Here is a 25,795-nt window from a genome sequence, read left to right as displayed (position 1 = left end):
CAGCTGAGGTCACATTCAGCCACCCTTGCTGCCACTCATCATCACTCTGCCAACAGGACTAATCGATATCCATCCAATAACAACACCAGACCCCTGTGGTGTTAATTAAAAAAAATTAAGCGTGATCGATGCATTATTTCTGCCTCTAATACTCTTACTGATGAAAAGCCCACAGTACCACATACGCCTAATTTTCTTCACACTTACAAAACAGATAAAAACCCACATGCACTGTCATCCAGTCCGGTGCAGTCATTTCAAAAATTCAAAACGCAACGTGGAGCTTCATGAGTAATTCATATTAGTGTATGTTTAACAGGCCTCACAGAAAAGTACACCCTCCTCACTGGATCCATGAGACAATAACACGGTAGTAGTGAGTAGGGATGGGTATCCAGTGTTTCCCCTATATACAAATAGTGGCGGCGCAGCGCCGCTGCTGAAATATGCGCGCCGCTGCTAGGGGGCGCCAGCCAGGTACCCAAAAAAATATATATATATATTTACTTTTTTTTTTTTTAAATTAAAATAATAATAAGTGGTGACACTTTTTCATTTTTGATTGTTTGTTATGTGGATTTGTAGTATTTGTGTTACTGTATCTTCAATAAAGGTGTATGTTTGCTAAATCTTGAGACATTGCCACTGTACTAGGCAGGGCCGATTTTTGGCATAGGAGACATAGGCGGTCGCCTAAGGCGCCAGATCTGGGGGGCGCTGCGCTGGTAGCTCTGGGAGGGGAAAAAACATTTTTGACCATTGGCGCTCATCCTAATTTTCGCCCTTGATGTAACAACATTCATTAATTAAGTAAATGCAACACCCTTTTCACCCCGGTTACACTTTTCATTTGCCCTGTAGGATGGGCGCTGTAAGTGCGAGCGTGGGAGCGAGAGAGCGAGCGAGGGAGAGAGAGAGAGAGGGCGCACTGGTACCGGCGCTGTTGTTATTAGAATCTGGTGCTAGCTGCGCTAACGGATATAAGAAGTAGATGTTTCTACAACCAGGGGGGAGGAGAGTCATCTCCTCTCAGACTGAGAGGCTCAGTGAGGTAAAGGACTCTCTGAGTGTTTAGATAGTTAATTTAGTCTAAGTTATCTCAGTGGGTCTCAAACGTTTTGATCACAAATTATGTAAACACATATTTCCAAGGCACTCCTTTATAATTATTAGGATAAATAAAAACAGGTTTGAAATCATTCCAATGTATACTATAGGACAGTAAACCAAACATGTCGTTTAAAGTTGGAGAGATACAAACATATGCATAAATAAATAAATGTTAACTAGGTAAAATAAGATATGAAAGAACAAAAATAAAAAAAATAAAAAAATTACATTTATTTGTTATTGGTTATGTTCATATACTTATTTGATTATTAAAATGTAAACCGATCTTTTTCATATGGGTGTTTTAGAGTTGTACCCCCTAGATCAGGTCTAGTAATTGTGTGCTCAAAGTAGGGCTGTGCATCTTCACTGGTCTCACGATTCGATTACGATTATCCTGTCAACGATTCGATTCAATTCGATATCCCGATGCATCACGATGCATCACGATTCATACCAATGCGTTGCATCCTCAATTTTCTATATTACTGCACATGGCTTATTTTTCATCAATGCATACATGCAGTAAATACATATGAACTCTCTTTTTATTATTTAGAAAGTGCTTCAGAAATCAATAACATAAATGTCTTGACATTAATTTATAAACCAAAATAAATGAATTGTATAGGTCTAGCCTCCCTTTATCTGTGTGTGAAGTTGTTCCATCCTCAAAAACAAAAAACTAATGCTTCTGCAGTCTAGCTGCAGCTTCTAGCAACGGTCTTCTGTTAAAAAAAGGACACTGCATGTCTTGAATGTGGCATCACACACAGGACTTGAGTCTGAACACAGCAGACAACAGGAGTATTTACAATAGCATACAAACAAAAATAGTGCATGTGGGTGCACACTTACATTCTCTGTCTTACTGTTACATAAATCCCATGAATGTATGAGATTAAGTTAGCTTCATTATATCTCAATCAGTGATTAAGTGAATAATAAAGTTTCTATCGGGTCACTATCAGCCTGTCACTCATTATTTTCAGGGAGGGGGCGGGGTTTGGAGGAACGGAGAGGAGACGGTGATCGCGGAAGCTTTTTTCCTCCTGCCTTCACAAACTTTACACACGTATATATCGTCTGAAAATTGCTAGAGGACGTTCATACTCTGCAATCCAAGACTTAATTAAATCCACCAAAAACCTGACATGATTGTAACGCGATTATTTTTGAAAAACATAAATCCTTGTGTCTCTGAGCCGCAGCGACACGGAGTGATTCAGAGCGGGTCCTTCTGCTGTTGGTTCTGGACTGGTGTTCTTGTGTTGGTGGATAAAGCAGACTGCTCCGTGTTTGGTGTTGCTGTGCCGCTGTCACGTCTGTTCCCTGATCTCTGCGTCACCGACCGATTTGATATTAAAGTGACAGGAAAAAAAACGTTATAGTAAAGCCGCGGCCGGAAAATCAGGAAGCAACGTTACTACGCTATAATCGATTATCTTCCGTCACTGCATCGATACCAAATCGTCCACGTCCGCATCGCAATGCATCGTAGAAACGATTATTTTCAACACCCCTAGCTCAAAGTGCACCAGATTGAAGCATTTTACTTTAAAATACCCCCGGACCCCCTAGAGGATGTGACGTCCACCCCCCAATTCAAACATGTTCATACAATACTGAATACATTTTAAGCCATTTTGACGTATATTACCTATGTCAATAAGTTTCTGTTTTTGTAGTGTATTTGTCTTTTGTAGAGATTTTTCATTTCTTCTTTATATATAAAATCTCGCCTAGGGCAGCAAATTGGCTAGAACCGGCCCTGGTACTAGGCCTCAAGAGCCTTTCTTGTGCTGGCAGACACATAGAAACAAATTGGCGGGGCGCACGTCGCACGTGCACACACTAAAAAATTCCAACCGCTCCACGCTCACATTATGCCTTAACACCGCTGCTATGACTCCATCCTAGGGGAAACACTGGTATCGTTTGAAATTTATCGATTCCGATTCCGTTTCCGATTCCGGTTCTGCTTATCGATTCCGGTTCCTATCGATTCCCCGTTTCGATTCCAAAATTGTAAAAGAAAGAGGTCAAACGTTTAGATAACAAAAATATCTTTATTCTTTTAAGCTTTAACTGACATTTTTACAAATAAAAAATATACATGCAATACAAATGTATTGCACAATAGCTGTGCTTTATTTTAACTGAGCTATTTATGTGGCAAGCTATTAACAGGCATTACACTGTGCCTTGTCTTTTTCTTTTTTAGTGTAGTGGAGCCTCACTTTAGAGCGTTTACCGCGATCCATCTTTGGTGTTATGAAGTGACTGAGCTTGTGAACTGTCTACGGGAGGGCGGGGGGAGCCTCGCTGCGGGGCAACTGCAGCCTCTGTCGCCTGTCAGCGCAACTTACATGATGCCGTTTAAAAAAAAATAAGGGCGGTGCCGGCCGTCAACGTACCGAGCCGGCTGTCAACGGCCCGCTGGCGACCGGCCGTTCTGTGAACACACAGATCATGGCCAGTTGATATACTGTATTCCACCGGGTCACCGCGGCGCAGACGGACCCGCGGCGCAGACGGACCCGGTGGAATACAGGGTCTACCGCGTTTAGGAACCGTTAAGCAGAACCGAAATTGTGTATTTTGTATGGGTATCCGGTACCCGGTATTTTCTTATCGGTTCTCATCTGGAACCGAGTTTCGGTTCTCAACCCTAGTAGTGAGCCATATGACATTGTTCATAATAATACTTGTTCAAATCTTAAAGGGGCCCTATTATGCTTTTTGGGGTTTTCCATTTCCTGTAATGTGTTGTATGGGTTTTGGTGCATGTAAATGGTCTGCAAAGGCTAAAATCCCAAAGTTCCCTTCAGAGGGAGAATCTCTCCCACACACTATCCCCCCCGACTGAAACGCTCCATTGGACTTCTTAGGCTAATTGCGTAACATAGTGACATCACTATGTAACACTCCCACTTCGATTGGCTAGCGCTTCAACACATATTTCATGATAGGGAGGCGTGCGGCGCAGTGGGGGAAAGTGTGAGACTTCCTGTTCCTCTTTGCAGCGGTTCTTCAGCAGTTGGACACGTGTTTGCGTTGGATCCTCCTCAAACCATCGTAAAACAAGTAAGCATGCCACCTGAGTTATTAATTACTGCTTTTTAACTAGAAAGTGTTATGTATTAAGTATGTATTAAGAATCAACTCCGCAAACTGTTCCCCTATGCCGCTCTAAGCGTTGGCCCGGGCACCGTGATGCGGCCGCGGGGCTCAGAGGCTCTCCTGCCGTGCATGTTGTGCGGTAAAATACCTCCGTTAAAACTATTCCCTACTACTTTATAACCCAGCGGTTATGTAAGAGTAAGTTACTAATGCGCCTATTTGATATTAATTCCTCTATATGTATTTCGCCGTTTGTTTTACTGTGAGCAATGAATTATCTTTCAACAATCTTAGTGTACCCAATTTAAACCCATAGTCTGCAGTTACAGCATCGAGTTCTTATTATACAAAATTAAGTGCAAACTATATTTTTCATGCTTTTGCAACGCTATCCATGTTGGAATCTGCAGGAGAGTGAACGTTAGCTCTCAGTAGAAAGTGACGGAGGTGATTTCAGTTAAGGTGCATTCAGGCGCAATTCAGTAAAAGTGTGTATTGGGCGAGGAGGCATGTATAACGTCAGCAAGATGTGTTCAATGTAGTACAGTAAAATGCAGTCTTTAGCGAGAAATATCAATAAATACAGTTTTATTAAGGAGATGTTTTACTACAACATAAAGTAGATATTAGACAGTATGCAAACGAGATAAAGGAGTGTATATTGAAGTAATTAGGATCTGCTGTGTAGAGAATCATGGAATTGTACTGGTATCTAACAATGCCATCCTTATAAATGTATATAAATACAATACCGTTTTAAATGATAATTGTGTTTTAATGTTTGATTCCATTAATTGAATTAAATATGTTTTAATGAATTCTACTGAAATGATTGTTACATTGTCATCATGTAACTATTTTGTTCTTTCATTTGCCTCACCAGAAAACACACCTCCTCTTGAAGACATTTTGCCTCCTGCTATGGACTTCAGGTTCACATTAGGTAAGCCCTTGAGTGTGTCAGAGTTGTTGTTTCAGAGGTTAATTCAAGACGTGTTATGTTTACATACTACAGGGTGCGTACGGGTGCTGGAAATCCTTGAAAATGCTTGAAATTGTACGAGGTGTTTTCAAGGTTTGGAAAGTGCTTGAATTTGGGATAAAGTGCTTGAAATTGTAAATGCTTTACTTCGCTTTTTAGATTAAAAGAAAATAAAGAAGTCGGAGCGCGCTTAATTGCCTCGCTTTTACATAAAACAGCTCCGCTCCGGCCTTCCCGCGCAATGTGCGTGACCGGCAAGTGTTTTTGTTACGTGTGTGACCTGGGCATTCTGATGAGAGTGATAGATGACAGTATGCCAGGAGGTTGCCGTTTCAACGAGCGTTGGCTAGCAGAAGACAAATACAAGCCATGGCTAAGACGAGGGTCAAGCGAAGCCCAAGAGTAGCCTCCTGCAAAGTGTGCAACAATAACGATGTGAGAGTCTGCGCTGACGAGCCACACGAAAGGTACGCAGTACACAGTAGAGCATTTTAGATTAGGCTATCGTTGCATGTAAAATACATGACACTTTTCTCTGTGCGCGGCAAAACAAGCTCGCCAAAATGGCTTCACTAGTCTGGCAGTATTTTAAGTGTCCGAAAATGACAATAAAATAGCGGTATGCAACGTGTGTGTGAAGCAGAAATCCTGCAGCTCCACCCGCTGTGACGGACCGGTGAGCGGAGCAGAACACACATTAAGAGTTAGACCTAACACTTAGCTATTTTATCTACCTCTGGAATAAGCTAAACTAGTTATAAATATATGTATTCTTCACTGTCGGGTCGCTCATTACTGGATCAGCGAGCTGCAGGAGATACTGACGGGCTGTCAGGAGAGAGAGGGGGGGAGAGAGGAAAAGACGATCGGAGCATCCCTAATAATTGTATATGATATGTTTTATAATGATTGATCATGAAAGTGTTATCAAAGCTGGTAAAGGTGCAGCTAGTTTGAATGACTTTGTATACTACAGAGTAGCTTGTGAATTTACTCCAGGTGGAACTAAAGTCTGATTTAACACTTGATTATATTTCACATCATTCATCCACATCTGTAAAGTAACTAAAGGTATTAAATACATGTAGTGGAGTCAAAGTACACCATTTACCTCTGACTTGTGTTTACTGCCAACCTAAAAGTACCTCAAAAATAGTAATCAATAATATATTGAAAAGTTATTTGGCTGATTGTTTTATATTGGCTCAGCCAGGTTATATGGGATGCCCAGTCTACGTACAGATGGGTCACACATTTTGAAATATTAAACTTAGTTTTCTTTTCTAACATTTTTTATTTTTCATCCTCATGTAGAATGCTATTATGAAACACACATTTGGTTGTTTATAGCATAAAGAACATCTGATTTAATGTGAGGTAGGGAAATAATCATTTGAGTATAAGTATGTGTATATAAATATGTAATTTACAACAGCTGTAAGATGCTTGAAAAGCTTGAAAATGCACCTTGAAAATGCTTGAAAAGTGCTTGAATTTGACTTTGGAAAAGGTGTAAGAACCCTGATACTAATATAATGAGCATCAGGTAAACGTACCCATTTCTATTTTTTGAATCACAGATGGGATGGAGATGTTAACTATGCAGCACTAGTGTCACCACTCAAAGTGATATTTTAAAACATTATCGACTCCATCATGGAACCTTTGGACAGAAACGTGCCTTGCCCTGCATTCATGTAGACTGGCCTGCGCTCTCACTTATCAAGATAAAAGTTGAAATAATCGTCTGTTCTTTTTATTCTAGGACCCATGTGCCACTTTATATACATCTCTGAGCATGAGGTGGGGTTAAAAAGAAGTAGTTGGACATTTTATGAACTATATCAATATCATGACTATTTGGTTCATTTTCTTGCAAACCAGCCTTTTTTTGATGGCTTAAACCCCTTGTAATGCATGTGAATAGCACCTCTGTTACCGTCTGTTAACAGCTAATGTAAACTGGCTCGTTATGTTTTCAAGACGGATTTGATTTTTGTTTTGAGGAAAACACATGGTGTGTCCTGATTTGTACTCAATTTAGTGTTTTATTTGTATTTACAGGGAACAGCAGAGGTCGAAGTGCACCAGGCTCGTGATGCACAGCATGAAGTGATACGTTGCCCAAGAGCCAGATGCAGTTATAACCATCAAGTAATAACCATGTGTCTCCATGTATGTTAATGTGTTGTGCTTTTAAACAAACTTGTTACTCTTTTATGACAACTGTTTTGAAATAATCACATTTTAATAAAATGTATTAACATGTCCATAACGTTCCCTTTTTTAATTTATTTGTTTAATCTGCAATGTTTCAATGATATCAAATATTTAAAGGGTTGGATTGAAATCAGGAAGAGTTTGTCGTATATAGGTTCCGGCAACTCAATTGTGTTTTATAATTTACTTTATTCTCGTGTGGTTCTTAGCAGATTGTTATTTGCATTGGTTACACTTAATATCTGGGCTTTTAATTGTAGGCTCATCTCATCTTTTCATATGCAGAAAAAATCACATTAGTGAGTTTACCCAACTCCTATAATTGCTTGGAATCGCTTGACACATATTTTTTAAGTTTTAGCAAAGTAACACATTCTTGAGTAGAGGAAAACTAAAAAAAGTACATTTCACCAACTCAAAAATTGCAAAAGTTGACTAAACTCTTAAAATTGCTTGGAATTGCTTGACACATATTTTTTAAGTTTTACCAAAGCAACAGTTTTTACAGTGTGTCACAGTAGAGGCACAAAAGACAAATATGATACCCGAAAAGGATCATAATATGTCCTCTTTAAGACAACAAGGCTTTGAGGGGAGTTGCTGTCAGCTCTCCTGTGGAGGAATTGATGTAAAAAAAGGAATGACTTTTGTAGTGTGGACACTGTAAATCAGAAGATGACTCCCCTTTTAGGATATTTTAGACTAGAGGATGTATTTTTACTTCTAACTTTGATACATCGAAGGAAGAAAGCACTGTAACTGAGTGAGAGGTGGGTGGGGGGTACGTGTGAACTAAATCATGTGTCAGCTGGCAAGGGCTGGTACGGTTTGGATTTTTACATTTCAGAGTCTGGTGGGGTCAAAAAAGGTCACGTTTTTTTCTCAGAAAAACTTATTCAAAAACAGTCTTACAAGGTGCAAAACAGACACATAAAGGCATGTTTATAGTTCTTCACAATTTGTTGAAAGGTTATCAAAATTGCAATATGGACGGGCAATTTTCAAATCGCAGGTAGAACAATGTTTTAAAGGCTAAATATGTGTTAAAAGACCTTATAGAATGAAGTATCAGATGCATCCCATCGATATCGGCCGATACTCACTCTCTGCCGATCGATCGGTGCTCTCTAAAAATGCCGATCGCGAGAGCCGAACGCATGGCGTAAAATACATGACACTTTTCTCTGTGCGCGGCAAAACAAGCTCGCCAAAATGGCTTCACCAGTCTGGCAGTATTTTAAGGTGTCCGAAAATGACAATAAAATAGCGGTATGCAACGTGTGTGAAGCAGAAATCCTGCAGCAAAACACACACTAAGATTTAGACCTAACACTAAGAGTTAGACCTAACACACTTAGCTATTTTATCTACCTCTGGAACAAGCTAAACTAGGTATAAATATATTTATTCTTCACTGTCGGGTCACTCATTACTGGATCAGTGAGCTGCATGAGACGATACTGACAGGCAGTCAGGAGAGAGAGAGGGGGAGAGAGGAAAAGAGAGCGCTTCTACTAATTTCTCCCGTGTTATTATCCAAAGTTAATGTAAACTTAAATAATGTACTTCATTTGAATGTAATAATTATGTTTGTTGTTGTTTGTGGAAGCGCCAGTGAATAAGCCCCATTAACTGAGTTGTAAACATCACTTTAAATGGAAGATCCCCATAGGCCCCGCCCACTCGATCGGATCGGCCCCAAAATTGGCGATCGGAGCATCCCTAGCAGTAATATTCCGTCCTCCAAATCGTTGACTACAGCACTACCATGAAAACAAGCTCCAAAGACATCTAAGCTTAAAGGCCCTGACACACCAGGCCGAAATCGGCCGTTTTCGTTAGTCGGACGACGAAGCGTGCCCTGTCGCCCAAACTCAATTTGGTGTGTCCCGCACCATCGGCCGTGACACGCCTTATTTGGCCTTTCGTGGCCGTGTGTCGGCCACAGGCAGTCGGACAAAGAAATCACTCTGATTGGCTGTTCAGCTAGCGAATCAGTGCATGAGAAGCGAAACGGTTGCTTGAGAATGTCTTCCACAAGCAACACTCCAATGGCTGATAGCTCCAGTACCGCACGAAACATGTTTTCGATGGACGAGAGTGAAAATGGAACGCACACGCTATTTGTTGTTTGTTTAGATCACGCAGTCTGTTCTTCTTCTCCGTCTTCCGGTTTTTGCCTCTTTTGAATGACGAATACACACTACCGCCGCCTGCTGGTAAGGAGAGTTATTGCCACTCACGCATGCGCAGTTCGTACGTGCTCGGCTGAAGTCTTTGCGGTGTGTTTCAGTGCGACACATGGCCAAGACGCAGGAGAACACGGTGACGCAACAGTTGGCGTCGGCGAGTTCTCTGGTGACTGCTTGGTGTGTCAGGGCCTTAAGACTGAATCTGACATTCAATGTTCATCAGGAAACGTACTGACTCCATTTGAATTATGAGGGATGGCATATTTGCAGTGCTTTTGTTTAACCATCTGTGCGAATGGACTGCGTGAATGGGAGCAGACAGGCTAACAAGCAGAGCTTACTGTGAGCATCAGCACTGACACACAGCTTGGGGCTGATAAAACACCATTAGAAAATGTACAAACACACTGCTAAAACAACAGTTTACCACCATGTCAACCAAAGTGCTGATTTTACTTAACAGATGCTGTGTTCAAAAATGAATTCACATCACTTTTATATGCAAACAGGATGCTGCCTAATGGCCTGCCAAAACCACTGTTACATGGGCTTATTCTAAATAACTAGGTGTCATGATGATCAGAGTGTTACAAAATGTTGCGGGTGTTTCAACAGCATCCATTGGACAATGACACCAAAATAATATAAATATCTAATTAAAAGTGCAACAACAAAAAATTGCCTTTCCAAGTCTTTTGAGACTTTATTTAGGCATGGATGAGGTGGATTTTGCCCCAAACATTTGCTATTTTTATCAAACAGGCCATTTAGTGCAATGGGGGCAAAGTTTGGTTTTAGTAGGTGTGTACTTGATATAACATGAAATACTCCAAATGCATACAAGTTGTCAATTTGACATTAAGAGCATTGATATAGTAACAAACAGTAATTTCCAATTACATTATATGTTATTTAGCTGATGCTTATCCAAAAACACCTACAAACACTTGAATACAAGAACACTTTGACAAGTTGACTGCAGGGGTTGGGATCAAACCAGCGACCTGCTGATAGGTTAGCACATTTACCCCCGTGAGCCATAGCCGCCTTTATGTGATAAAGTGATATATACCTGAGCAGAGAGTGAGGTCTGTCTTCCTTCTCTGTGCTTTGTTTGTGTAGCTCATTCGGCCCGAGCATGTTATTGCAGCTGTGTCCTTGTTTATGTGCACAACTCTCTAGCTAATGGCGCTGAAAAGTCCAACCAAAGTCATCACCTTAGACTTTGATGTGATGCTGCACATAAACTTTTTTCTGTCATTTTATAGACCAAATAAATAAAAGAGGAAATGATTGCCAGATTAGTCGATACCGAAATTAATCGCAATGTTATGCGTTCTTTGATTTCATGTGTATGTGTGGCATAAGCAGGTCTTCTTGTTGGTCTTAGTTTTTAACTTATTTGTTTTCGGCCACCTTGATTACGGACAATTTGGTATCGGCTCTAAAAAATGTACATTGGTCCATCCCTAATTTTGATCCCAACGGCCATAAGGTTGCCAAAAAATTACAAGAGGCGCTTTCACACCGCAGTACTTTTCCCACAAAGGTTCATCAGAACTTAGTTCATGAGAACTCTTTAGTTCTCATGAACTAAGTACAGATCGCGTTCACACCGGAATAAGTCCCTGGGGGAGGATTAGGCAAATGAAGCCGCTGACGTCACTTCTTCTTCTTCTGCTTTGGGTTTACTGGCAGGCCGCAAACCACTTCACGGCGTATACTGCCACCCGAAGTCCCCGGCTGGAAGTCCCCGGTGTTGGGGACTGGCTTCAGTAGAAGCTGCTGGGACTCCCAGCAGCTTCTACTGAAGCCTTCCGAGTAAATCGCCAGAACGCCGACACTTCCTCATCTCCACCGCTCCCATGTTTTCTTTTGTGTTGCCATAAGTTAGTCTCTCTGCGTTTGTGCGCTGGGCTAATGCTAATGCTAATAATGCCAATGCGAGGATAATAAAATGGCGGCTTCACAAAACTTTTTGGGAGTTTTACGGGGCGTGGTTTGCAATCCGCCCAGCCAATCAGAAATAGGAAAAGGGGGTAAAAAGGTTCTCATGAACTAATTTTTGTTCTGTTTTTTTTTGGTGCAACATTTTGGAACTATATCTGAACTAAAGTGGGAAAAGTACTGCGGTGTGAACGCGCCTAATATCTCTAGTAGCATCACAGAGTCCAACATCCGCATCCACACACACACACACATTCACACAGATTTAGGATCCTCTAGGGGCAGTCCTTCAGACAACCACATTTACACAATAATCCTATTAGAGAGAGAAAGTGCTCTCTCTATCTCTGGCTGTCTTTATCCGTCAATACCTCCTCCATCATAAGCCCCTCCCTCTCCCACTCAATCCACTGTCAATATGCTGCTATCTCAGCTCCCTTTCCCATTCTAATTCCAACAGTCTGTGCTGCAGCCATGAGCAATCAGCGTCCAGCAGCAGCAGCAGTTCAGCAGCAGAGAGCTCGATAGCTCAGCACTGTTTCAGATCCATGTTTGAGGCACAAAGTGACAGAGGCGACATGCTGCTCACTGCTGCTATTTTTCCACTGTGCAGCCTGTCAATATTCTTTTAAACCTTTGTCTTTTTTTTTCTCCCTCCCTCCACCCCTCCCCCTCCTCTCGACCCTTTGCCAACCCATGGAAAAGCTAACCGCTAAAGATTAGAACTGCACCTCTTCAACAAATCATTCTACACTATGATGAGATATGCCATGCAACTGAACACACACACAGAGAATCTGCAATGGCATTCTGCAAGAGCAAGGCTTTTACTGTATAGGGAAATAAACATTTATAGAAATAGACTAAGGTCATCCATCTCCCATATGATTACATTAGGCTATTCTGGAGTTGCGTGCATGGAGAGAGGAAGACGTCTACAGAGATCTTAAGTTATATTTATTATAATGTCCTCTGTAATGAGCTTATGAATGACACTGACAAGCATTGCTTCAGTTCTGACCTCTTGCCCTTCTGTCCTATAAGGGTGTTACAGTACCAGATATTTAGCAGCAGAACCATAATACCAGTGAAATGCAACTTTTATTCTTAAAAAAACTATTTAGATTCATAAAATTGAAATTATTGTCATCATCATTTGGATCTGGTAGAAACCAGTTGAAACATTTGAAGTAAAGTCAAACAACACGTTGTTCATTTAAAGCCTATAGAGTAGTGCAGTGAAAGCAATGGGATTTTTCCATTAGATTTCAAAGTAAAGCAGAAAATAAGCTGTGTGGCAAACACACTTTTATGATACTAACACAATTTGTTCAGCAGGTTCTCCACATACTAACACTACTTTAGGATTTTTTTTTTTTTAAATGTAAATGCAGTCGCCAGAAGTGAAAAGCTAATGTTATGCTATGAACGAACTACATCATGGTCGCATGGCTCGGCGTTACCACCGCTAAGCTAAAGGTGGCTAATGGTCACGTGACGTTTAGTCTTCTCATTTATTCACTTGTTAGCAACACATACAAGCTAGGACATTTACCAGTGCGATAATTACCGATTAAGTCGTAGAACAAAAAGTGTAACCTTTGTTAACAACAGACCTTGTTTCAGGCATCTAACCACAAACAAAATGGACTTCCAGACGAGAGAACCAGAAGTTGTAAAATGCAAATAATTTCCGGGTTGTAGGTCTAACTCCTACACCATTCTCTGAGGTCTCTATTGATCCACAGCATTTCGGGATAACGTGACACGTGTCTGCCTGATGCTTCTACTTCCTACCACTCTGCCCACTCATCACAAGGATGAAAAATGAACAGCTCAGACTGCAGCCTTGTCAAACTGCTGTCTTTTCATGTCACAACATCAATAGGAGCTGAACACTTTGTTGCTTCTTTCATGTGGGGTAATGAGGAAGGCGGAGTGGGACAAAGATGGAGCCCAGGGGAGCAAAACACAACAACCCTGAGGTGCATGTCAACATTTTAATAAGCCAACAGCCGTGTGTGCTGATAAGCTTTTTCCACAGCATTTACACATATGGATGTTCAATGCCTAGATAAACATGCACACCCACACACATAAAACAGATATGCAGAAATTAAATCGAAGAAAAATTGCAGAGGAGTCCAAAATGATGATAGCTAATTTCTCCATTCGGGTACATTTTTATACAAGTCACCCGTGGCTTTAAGTTTTGCATAATTTAGGACATGGCCTCTTTGAGTGACAGCTGGATGTCGCGACAGGTGACTGGAAAACGGTCCTGAGCTAGTCACAAACAACAGGGCTGAATTAGAACAACAGTGTTTTGCCAAAGTACTGATGAGGAATACATTTTTGTTCAGCGACCCCCAGATGCTAGCGACAACCCAAGTATACGTGACAGATATGGCAGCAGCTTAGTGGCTTCAGCACGGCAATATGAATATTTCAACCACATGCTGCTGGCACAACACATACGCTTGGTGCCCCACCCTTGTGCTGGATCTAATGTCAAGCTGGCTGCCAGACATGGACACACGTGCAGTGACCATGTGTGACAGATGTTGCTGTATGTCAACAACATTTTTCAGGATCAAGTACTTCAACAGTGACCATTAAAGGAATTAGGAACAGTACTCAAATGTAAAAAGCATCAGCAGCGGATCAACCTCGCATTTTGTGATTTACTGACTTCAGTATTTCGTTTAGCCTTGTGGATAAAGGTCCAAATATTTCTACTGCAATCACAAAGAGTATCAAAGAGAATTCATTCTTTTGAGAGCAAATCCTTAGTGGCCTTGTTTAGGAAATCATGCTCAGTGTTTCCCCTAGGTTTACTGCTTTGGGGGGGTGCTGCCTGAGTGGGGGGGGGGGGGGGGGGATATATATTTTTTAAATCCTCTGGAGCAGAGAGAGGAGCTGTGGACTATTGTTATTGATTAGTGCATTAGTGTTTCTTAGGGTCAAAAACACTAAACTCACAACTTAAAATGAAAGCGTTTAGTTTATTTAATAAAATAGCATATGTTCAATGTGAAAAGTGATAGTAGATATAGATTAGTTGCTATATATATATATATAAAAAAATTAAAAAAATAAAAGATTATAATTTTTTTTTTCTTTTTTTTTTAACACCTTGAATTTCAGGGGGGGCGCGGGACTCCGTTGGCGGGGCGCGGGGCTCCGTTGGCGGGGCGCGGGGCTCCGTTGGCGGGGCGCGGGGCTCCGTTGGCGGGGCGCGGGGCTCCGTTGGCGGGGCGCGGGGCTCCGTTGGCGGGGCGCGGGGCTCCGTTGGCGGGGCTCCGTTGGCGGGGCTCCGTTGGCGGGACTCCGTTGGCGGGGCTCCGTTGGCGGGGCTCCGTTGGCGGGGCTCCGTTGGCGGGGCTCCGTTGGCGGGGCTCCGTTGGCGGGGCTCCGTTGGCGGGGCGCAGCGCCCCTCCAAGACAATGGTAGGGGAAACATTGATGCTGACAAAATCACAGAAGAGGTGCACATGATTTCTCCTTTCACAGAAGCCTAGCAGAGTGGAATTGAATGCAACCACAACACATGGTGAGATTAGACAGCAGCTGCAATTAGGATATTAACCTTAAAATACTACATCTATTTAAAACGCATATATTTCTAACTTGTGTGCAAACAAAAGTCACTAAAGGTTGTTGAAAAGGCAATTTGGAAAATGACCAAAACCCATGAAATAAAAACGGCCTCACCAGAAGTTATGAAATGTCACACTAAGTTGTAATGTATGTGTGAGACTAACACAAAAGCAATAACTTTTGGAGATAAACTATGCTGTCAGAAAATAAATGTATTCACTAATAAGTACAAAAAGTAATCAGCATCCCTTTAAACAAAGAAACATATAGTTACGTTAAATACATTGATAGTTCTTCTTGCCGCTTTTATAATAGGCTGTACACACATCTTTCCGAGGTTTTGTGTTGAGAGGAACAAACAAAATAGAACCCAAAAGAGAAAAAAACGGAGTTTACAGTAAAACTGAGAAACGCCACCCCCTTTGTTGATGCTAAAACTAGGAAATGTTGATTGATAAATGATTTCAAATCTGATTTATCTATTCACTTTTTAACCAAAGACCTTTATCCGGAATAACCTTGCCAGTCAATACAACAATCTAATACAAATATCCCCCAAGCTCAAACAACACAGGAGCATGGTCAGGGTTACACCATGGATGTATTAAGAGAACTGGATAAAGCGTTGGAGGCGGGGCCCTGATCGTCCTATAAAAGTTGCTTAGTGACTCATGAAGCAAAAACGATCTGACTCTCGAGTACGAAAATACCTGGATTTCATTATATTTTCCCACATCCATTGGGCCCATAGAGCATGATCATTTTGATTTCCCTTAAGCCCTGCCTCCACTCGGTTCTGTAACGATAGTGTCACGTACATTCTCAGCTAAGTCAAATGAATGGACAAGGAAATATCTCTGGATTCAACTAATAGAGAATTGTACAACTTGTAGGACACATTTAAATAGGGCTGCTCATGTGTTCAGACTGTGAAGTCAATTTACCTAAAAACTAATATCCACTGATTTACAGACGTCTCTTTCCCAATGTAAGTCAAACTGAAAAAAGTTGTTTTGGGCGCAATGATGTCACTGAATGACACAGAAATGTAGTACCACCTTTTGCAAAAATGTGCTTCAATGCCCGGCACATGTCTGTGGGGCTTTGGTTACACCGACCGGTCTGAACCATGGATGTATAAAGAGAACTGGATACAGCCTTAGAGGCAGAGCCTTGTTCATTCCAATGAAAGTTGTTCAGTGGCACATGAAGCCAAAAAGGCCTGACTGTAGGTACCTTTTTGGCCATTTTACAGATCATCCTCCAATCTGCTCTGTCACGTCCGGTCTCAGCTCAGTCAAATGAATGGAGGGAAAATAACTCTGGATTCAGCTTTTAGCTCATTTTAGAACTTTTACAACCTAATTTAATCAAGGGATATTCAAGTGTTTAGACTGTGATGTCAATTTACCTAAAAAAGTAAGTAAATGAGAAAAAGTGATTTTGTAGTGCTGGCATTTGGCCATTATGAAAGCACTTCTCTCTGGGTTTAGGTTACACTGACTGGCCTGAAAAGGTGGCTGCTCTTCCTGTGAAGTTCACTTTCTCTTGAGTCTGAGTGACACCAATTTATAACCTAATTGAAAGAAGCATTTGAGCTGTCTGGTCTGAAGCTCTCCTCCTTGATTATGCAAAACACATTAGTGCTTCCATTTTGTCATTGAAATGGTGTCCTGAGCATCTCAGGAGCCATTATCTCAACAAGCAACAACATCTGATCACAGAAGCAAATGCAATGTCATCCCTCATCAATTGTTAGCCTACACTACAGTATGCACTTGGGTGAAATATGCTGCTGCATTTTGACCGGATGGATAGGTTGAATGAAGTCATCCTCTGATCTGTGTGATGACAAACGTGCCAGGACTCGTGTTACGCTCCAAAGCCCACAGGGCAGACCTGCAGTGATCTACATTAGGCCCATTGACCCCTTGCAACACACATTTAACAGCCATCAATTATTAATTTAGGATTACGAGCTTGCTTGCTGCCAGGGAGAAACTGCCATTGTCTATATTGAAGATGCAGCCCACGCCCTTCACTTTAGGGGTAATAAATATAAGAGAAAGTTTTCCTATCTGATGCTTTGTGATGCTACAGAAAACAGGGTTGAGGAACTAGAGTTAGTTCTGTGAGTAATTTTCACTGTAGGCAACATGGGAAATTGGTTATTAATTCATTCTCACAAAGAGGAGCAATTTAACCAAGCAACTCTTAATCCAGTTAATTTGACGTTGGTCTTTGAATGAGCACCATTGGGACATTTTGGGGAGAAAGCATTTAAAAGAATGTACCACAGTGATCATTATTAATGTATTTTACTGTATTATTATGTGGACGAATATACACAGGGAAGTACTGATTCAAAATTGCTTGTGAAGCTATGACACTCATGAATTTGATAGCAAGCATACTGTGAACCCAGGATATGTCTTTATATTGACAACTCAAGACTGAACAAGATGGTGTTAGATGGATGGAGCGGCGCCACACTTCTCCTCTCATGGGAGGCGCCTGCATCCATCAGAGGAGGGATGCTGCGAGGCAGGATGGGGTAACCTGGCCCGCCTCAGCACACCCTCATGACGGCACGGTGAGTGGCTCTGCTGCTAGCATCCCGCTACATGAGCAGGTTAGCTGCATTCCAGCAAAGAGACGGGATTCAGCCCGACAGGTGCAACAGCATCATCCGCCAGCCGAGCACAGCCTCCGAGCACAGCCTGCCCCCTCCACTCATATCCAAAGGAAAACGTCCGAACCAACAACCAACGATACAAATGAGCGGCAAAAAAACAAGCCTTAATTCATAGATATGTTTCACACAATAAAAAATGTTTAAATGGTGTGAGCGAATAAGTGGCGAGCTAGCTAACAGCCGCTTCTGCAGAGCGACACACCGAACCGCTGTTAGCCTCGCCGCCTCCCTCTGAGAGGAGAGGAGGCTTCGAATAAAACAACCAGCGCGAGAAAATGACAGCATGTGTGTTGTTGGACTCACCTCTCTGCCATTTTCGCGACGGTTCTTAAAATCCGTTTAGAATAAATCCCAAAGCGGCTCCCATGTTGGCGAAATTGCGGTCGCCGCAGTCAACGAGTCACTCCTACCAGAGCAGTGTGTGAAGCTGGCGGCAGTGAGAAGCAGCACTTCCGATTGGTACCTTCACAATAAAGGTCTCTCATCAATGGTGAGAATAAGCCTACCACAGAAAATGGTAATGACTGAGTTACGGTAATTATTCATAACAAGATACTGTTTTAATGTCAAGCATTCATAGTCTGTATTTACAGGACTGACCGAGAGGACATTATGAAATACATTTAGCAAAATGTACAGGATATCTGGAATATGTTTATCTTATTCTGTCACATCAGAAGGTAAAGGCCAGATAGCTGTAGTTACCATCAACAACGTTCTGCGCTTTCATCATAAAGACACAATGTTGACAAGAACAAGAAATACAACTCAATTTACAACACATTTTCACATCAAGTGTTTTATTCTGAAAGTAACATTGAATAAGCTCCGGCATTAGTCTTATTATATTTTAGCTAACTTGATACAAAGAGTAAAGCGCACTGCTTGTTTCAAGTGGTGATGCATTCATGTTAAATGAGAAGGACGGGTGTTGTAATATATTGCTCTTTAGAAATCTCAGGCGGGACGTATTACTTAGTCAGGGTTGAAGGGGTGGCAGATAGTCCCATGATGCCCCGGGGCACCCTGGACATGTCTTCAAGCTTCACAGGGCTACCACATAAACACAGACACTCCCTTTCATATCCTACTGGAAAACTATTTGGAGACATCCTGTGGGATGAAACTCTGGCGAACACACAGAAAGCATGTGAACTCACAAAACAGGAACCTAACAACCTTTTTATGAACTCAGACATTCTTTGAAGGAAAATTAAAGAAGGCTAGCCTACTGAGGAATTGTGTTTTATTTATTTTTCAAAAAGTAAACACATTTTGACATTCAAGGAATTGTGTGATCAAAAAATGTACTCCATCATAACTATTGACATACATGACTGCACTAGCTTAAACCTAGTCATGCTAATGTTAATTAATGCTGATAATAACATCCAAGGTACAGCTGAGCACAGCTTATTTTCAACTCTTACCAAATCAGGAACTAGATGATTTTTAAATCAACATCGTTTTTTTTCTAAATAAAAGGTATTTCCAAATCATTATTCACAGCTTTGTGTAAACTTCGATTCTAAGCCAGTTTACATGCAGAGAGATGCAACATCAACCAGAGCTCTCTTTTACTTTAGCTTAAGGCTTGATTACATCCAGGCAGAGAGAGCAACTCCCACAGGGGCCCCTAAGAGCCCCTCCGAATTCATTAGATAATTAGTTGGTTTGTTGGTTTAGCTAGGAACCTTATTGTCTAGATTGTGGAAAAGTGTCTTAGACATCACCACAAAATGTTAAGAAACAATAAGTACAACCTACTGGATACATGTTGCGTATGTGATACAGTATCTGCATCTTTATAGTACAAAAGGTAAATCAATCCTGTAATATTTTTTACAGACGGACATATAGTGGAATCAATATGTCCGTCAAAACAAAGCCCTTTAAAACCCTCCTGTTGTCTTCGGGTCAAATCTGACCGATTTACTACTTTCATCAATCATAACTTTTTTGTTTTACATTCGATTGCATTAAGGCTTTATGATATCCTTCACAGTAGACATTTGAACATATAAAATAGCTGATCACCACTTTCATTGCATTTTGGATGATTTAGTCAACTTTGTAACACCCATGGTGTTCCCGGTCATGACCGCCATAAATAAATGGAATTAGTAACCATCCGGATCAGATAAAACACACGCACAAACACACACACACACACACACACACACACACACACACACACACACACACACACACACACACACACACACACACACACACTAGATGTGTTCCCCCCCTTATGTGCCCAATCCCCCCATGTGAATCACACCTGGCACTCACACACACACACACACACAAACACACACACACACACACACACACACACACAAACACACAAACACACAGAACAATTTAACACATTTCCCGCTCTTATGTGCCCATCCCCCCACATGGATCACACCTGGCACACGCAATACATGTTCAGTGTCTGTTCTTTCTATATTTACTGCAGTTTTTCATGTATACCAGTAGTCTGATACAATATTTACAGTTTGAAAGGGTGTTAAATGAAATTTGGTGATGATTAATGGTTTTTGTGTTAATGTAATAGCAGTTAAAACAGGACCGGTCAAATTTGACCGCGAACACGGGTATGATGTTTGTCAATTTAAAAGATAATTTTACAAGTCAAAAAAATAAAAATGTGTCGTAAAACTGTGAAGTAACACTTTTTTTTGTGTGAACCGCTCAATGAACTACATCTCCCATCTCACACCACACACCAAGACGGCCGTCACGTTGGCACATTTCACTTCTTTCTTTCAGAATGAGGCGAAAAGTATTAAAAGAGGTGAAAATCACTACAAGTCTGGGCATGTTGAGAGCTGGACATACACAAAAGGGGAGTTAGTCGGTTCCGTAAGAGCCAGCATGCGGGACCGGGATTCTGGGATTTGTTGTCTTTTACGACAAACTGTGACTTTTTTGACATGGAAATTATTATTTAAGATTGACAAACATCATATGTGTAATTCATGGCACAATTCAAACGGGATCGAAAGATAATCTTTCTCTCCCCATTGACTTCAATGCATAATTTTTCCGAAATAAGGTTCCATGGGTCGGAAGTAGATGGGCGGGACTTCGCCTCTCTATAGGTTCCTTGGTTTTTCTTTGTAGCAGGTCAGTTTGTTGAGTTAACACCTGTTAAGTTGATGCCATGTTTCTTTGAGGTACTTTCTGTTGACCTCTTTTATAGGCCTAGTTATTAGAAATTATTGATTTATGATGTTTTCTGTGGACTTTTGGGTAAATAAAAAACCCAGTTTATTTAAACCACTCCTGTGTCCTGTTGTTCATACCCCTCACTGTTTATTCATCATTCAATTCATTCTATATTTTATTGTGTACATTACTTTTCACTTTACTGCTTTTTGCACTCCTGGTTAGAAGCTAAACTGCATTTCGTTGTCTCAGTACCTGTAATCTGTGCAATAACAATAACGTTGAATGTAATCTTGAGCAGGAACAAATGTATTTACTTAGTACATATCTGACATTAACGATTAAACACATTTGTGCATTCTTTATAAATGCAAACTGGTCAAGACCACTGACGGAAGTAGTTTTGAAAAGTAATAAGTGGTTCTGTCTTTTACATGTAGGATTCAACCCCCCTTGTATTGATTTGTTTTAAAATGAACAGACACTTGAGTCATTCATTTGTAGTGATATAATAATTGTGGGATTTCTATTGCATCCACTTCATCTGCAACGAAGAACGCCAACGCAATTTCCGCCATTACAAACCGAGTCAAGCCGACTCCGAGCTGTCCGACTTCAGGTGAGCTTTTGGAGACCTCCCCCAGCTGCAATCGGCTATTCTCGTCTACTTTCGAGGCGAGCCGCAGCTCATCTCAAACAAGCCTATTTTTTCTGTTGACCGTTTTTGTCCCTATAGTTTGTCGTTCGTTTTTTATTAAATATTGTCTGACTATATTACTTCGGTGTGGACTTTCTCTTTGAAAACGCGTCACAGCCTATAGCCAAGCTATTACTACTGCTATTTCTACAGTAACTCCAGAGTTGCTGTAATTTTTGGTTGGAAACACGGTATTATACTCTAAAATGGTATACAGTAATTTACTGTGCACAGACACTGTAAATAACTGTGGATTTCACTGCCATTTTTTACAGTGTACTCATAGCCCACACCCCATCAAGCCATGCTGGTTGATCAAGTTGATAGTCCTATACCCCCCACCCTAACCTTCCCTTATATTGTAAAGCGATTTTGAGTCCTTGAAAAGCCCTATACAAATATAATGTATTATTATTATTATTATTATTATTATTATTATTATTATTATTATTATTATTATTATTATTATTATTATTATTATTATTATTATTATTATTATTATTATACTGACAGGTATCAGATCTTGCCATGTAAAATAATCTTCCTGAGAGGTGTCACTTGTGATGTAGTCTGTGTGTTCTAATCTACAGTGAATGTATTCCTGACAGCCACAGGTGATAAGAATCAAAGGTTCCCATAGGATTCCATAGAAAATGCATGCGGGTCATTTTTGACCCACTTATGGAAGCTTGGGGTAGTAATACAAAAACTACAATTTCTTAAAATTTAAATTTAAAATGTGAATGGCATGATATCCAAAACATGTTTTTTGAGGAATAGCTGGAATATGAAATGAGAAAAAAATGTAATTACAAAGATACTTCAAGAAAACCACCTCACCAGGTCCAAAAAGACCCACTTATGCATCTAAGGCTTAATCAGAATGGTAAACAAAGTGTGACAACAATCCAATCCAATCCAACTTTATTTATATAGCACTTTAAAACCTCCAAAGTTTTTTTATTGTTAAAACCATGGAGGTTTTAACAAGCTTCAAATCTTGTCTAGGTAACATCTAGCTTTCTCTTTCCAAACAATCAACCATGTATCATCCCTGCATATTAACCACAAATGTAATTGCATACATAAATATTATAATAGACAAACACAATATATGTGTGCACAGTACCTACTTGCACCAACTCACAGGATATTGTGTTGTAACTTTAATAGTACTGTGTACAATGATACAGTGTATTGTGAAGGGGCTGGTAAGCAGTAGAAGGAGTCAAACGGGAGGTCTAAATTGTATCTTATACAAAGCCAAACTAAGCTTGAAAACGGAAAAACAACTATGAGGCTAGATAGTTATCCATGGGCAGATCCTATGTATTCCATGATCAGAAAGTCACTGTGAGCTGTAGCACAGACTCTGAAGCCCCTCTGTGGCCGCTGTTGGAACTGCAACTGGGGGACAGAGCTTTGGTATCAAATAAGAATAGATGTACTTTATTAATCCCACATTGGGAAAATGTTTCGTTGGAGTAGCATGTAAAACAAAGTATTGCACATGATTACAAGAACAAAAAAAAGAGTAAAAATTAAACAATCAGACAATAAAACATCTCAAAATAGAAGATAACACAGAACTAAAAGAGTGTAAATATAAGAGTTGACTGTGAATATAAAAATATGTAGACTATCTGACAAATAAAACAATATTGAAGGCCTAAATTACAGTTTGCAAAGTCAAAAAATAGAGTAGATTAGAATAGATCTAGATTGAGATTGGATTTACTTTATTGATTTCAATTTGGTAAATTGGTTTGTCACAGCATGTAAACAAGGCATTGCACATACATTATAAATCAATCAGAACATAAACAGTAAACACATACATATCAAAAGTTAACGATTTAATCTAGCATATCTTTAAGGAATATACAATATAAATACATAATTGAAGTAAGTGCGCACTATAATAAACCAACCTAGTACTAGCAAAATACAAAGGATACTATTTACTGTACATTATGTGTGCAAAGTAATTGCAGTTTCTTTTATTAAATGTAAATGCAATGAGGTACAGTTTGAGAACAATATATAGAAATGAATGTATTGTGATTTTTGAAAGGGAAAAAAAGACTGGAGAGAAACTTAAGAAAGATTGTGCTGCGAGGTCTCTGTTAGCCAAAGGTGTACAGGGAAGTTCATGGACTTGCATTCTAAATATGATCGAATCCACTGTTTGTACTAAACTGGTGATTTGTGAAAAAAAACTTTTGGATGGAGACATGTGTCCCAAAGTCCATCTGAGATCCACTCTAGTTCTGTGCTTGGTACTCATGAGGCAAACAGGTACTTATACATCCTGTAAATACTAACATGTTCCTGTGGCTTACATTTTTCCTGATTATCTCAATACTGCTGTCATTAGTCTTCTGCTGAAGAAACGCAGCTGTCAGTGAGGTCCTTAGTAATGGCTGGCACATGTTAAACTTGCCTTTTATGAGCAACATATGTAAAGAGCTTTACTTTAAATACCCTCTGTTATTAAAATATTCTGACTTTGTAATGTGTTGATAGCAATACATGCCACTTCTATACTCCATATAACAATCTGACTATAAGTCATCTTGATTTGACTGGTTTGAAACTTTAATCAGCATGTTGAAAAAAGCTACGAAAGAGATTTTCTTTAAATGTCAGACATATTTAGTGATGGAATGGATTTATAGGGACTTTAATGACTCAAGTGCTGTACTTGCATTTACTTGGATATTTTCAAATTCATTCCTACTGTCTTTTCTTTCCCTTTTGTAATGCTGTACTTCACTACATTCATCTGTTACTTTGCAGATAAAGAATACACTATGAATCAATCAGCTGCAGTCATGTAAGCAAACTCAAGGTCATTTTTTTATTACAGGTCCTAAATCTTCTGAATTGAAAATGTTTGTTATTCATAACAACATTCTTTGATTTCTTTTGAATGGAGACATTTTCCCCACAATCCATAAAAAATGATGAGGCCTCTGCTGAAGAACCCCCGTCCCAGTGAGGTCCTTAGTGGCTGGCAAATGTTAAACTTTCATTTTATGAGCAACATTTTATCTTCAAATATGCTTTGTTATTCAAATATTCAGATTTTTTGTATTTTCTTATGTATTGACAGCAATACATGGTGCTTCCATTCAGCTGCTACAATCCTTTGTTAATTTGCAAACAAGGAATATCAATACAAAACACTATTAAATGATCTTCAAAGAGCTGTAATGTTCATGTAAGCAAAACTTACTTTTCCCTTATTACAAGGCCTTAAGGTTGCTGATATTATATGTGTTTACCATATTTAACCAATTGTGTTTTAACAATTGCAATACCTGTTTTCTTGTGTTTTATAATTTGAATGTGTTCATTTACACCATTCACAGCTCATAGAAAATGTAGTTTTTTTATCTACACCATCAGAAGTGGGAAGTAATCAAGAACATTTACTCAAGTACTATAATTATAATTCTGAGGTACTTTACTTGAGTATTTTTCAATGTTATGCTACTTTGTACTTCTACTCATCTACAATTCAGGTGGATCGCGTACTTTTACTCCACTACAGTTCAGAGGTAAATGGTACATTTATTTAATACCTACTACATTTATAGTTACTTTATAGAATATAAACCCTCTTTAATGGTCACACACAGCGACATTTTACCCATCCTAGTACTAGGAGCAGTGGGCAGCTATTGTACAGCGCCCGGGGAGCAATGGGGAGTGGGGGGGTGAGGGATGTCCTGTGCCTTGCTCAAGGGCACCACAGCACGGTCAGGAGGTGAACTGGGACCTCTCCAACTAGCAGTCCACACTCCATATTTAGGTCGATCCGGGGACTTGAACCAGCGACCCTACGGCTCGTAGTCCAAGCCCCTACTGACTGAGCCACTGACAGATTTGGATTAATGATGTGAAATATAATCAAGTCTTAAATCAGATTTTAGTTCCACCTGGAGTAAATTCACAAGCTACCCTGCAGTATACAAAGTCATTCAAACTAGCTGCTCCTTTATCAGCTTTGATAACACTTTAATGATCAATCATTATAAAACACAT

At 40.2% G+C, this 25,795-nt stretch overlaps 1 protein-coding gene across 1 annotated transcript in view; it reads right to left on the bottom strand.

The window, feature by feature from the left end:
* Nucleotides 1-18,288, bottom strand: part of arhgap39 (Rho GTPase activating protein 39) — a 93,073-nt gene extending 74,785 nt beyond the window's left edge. Inside the window, exon 1 of the mRNA XM_034146161.1 lies at nucleotides 18,172-18,288. Coding sequence (XP_034002052.1) covers nucleotides 18,172-18,182 — 11 coding nt within the window. The 5' untranslated portion in view covers nucleotides 18,183-18,288. The remainder of the gene's footprint in view (nucleotides 1-18,171) is intronic.
* Between the last annotated feature and the right edge of the window lie 7,507 nt (nucleotides 18,289-25,795).

The sequence above is a fragment of the Trematomus bernacchii genome, unplaced genomic scaffold, assembly GCF_902827165.1.
Source record: "Trematomus bernacchii unplaced genomic scaffold, fTreBer1.1, whole genome shotgun sequence".
NCBI classification, from domain to species: domain Eukaryota; kingdom Metazoa; phylum Chordata; class Actinopteri; order Perciformes; family Nototheniidae; genus Trematomus; species Trematomus bernacchii.
Note: the sequence above shows the minus strand (reverse complement) of the source record. Positions and strands in the feature narration are given on the sequence as shown.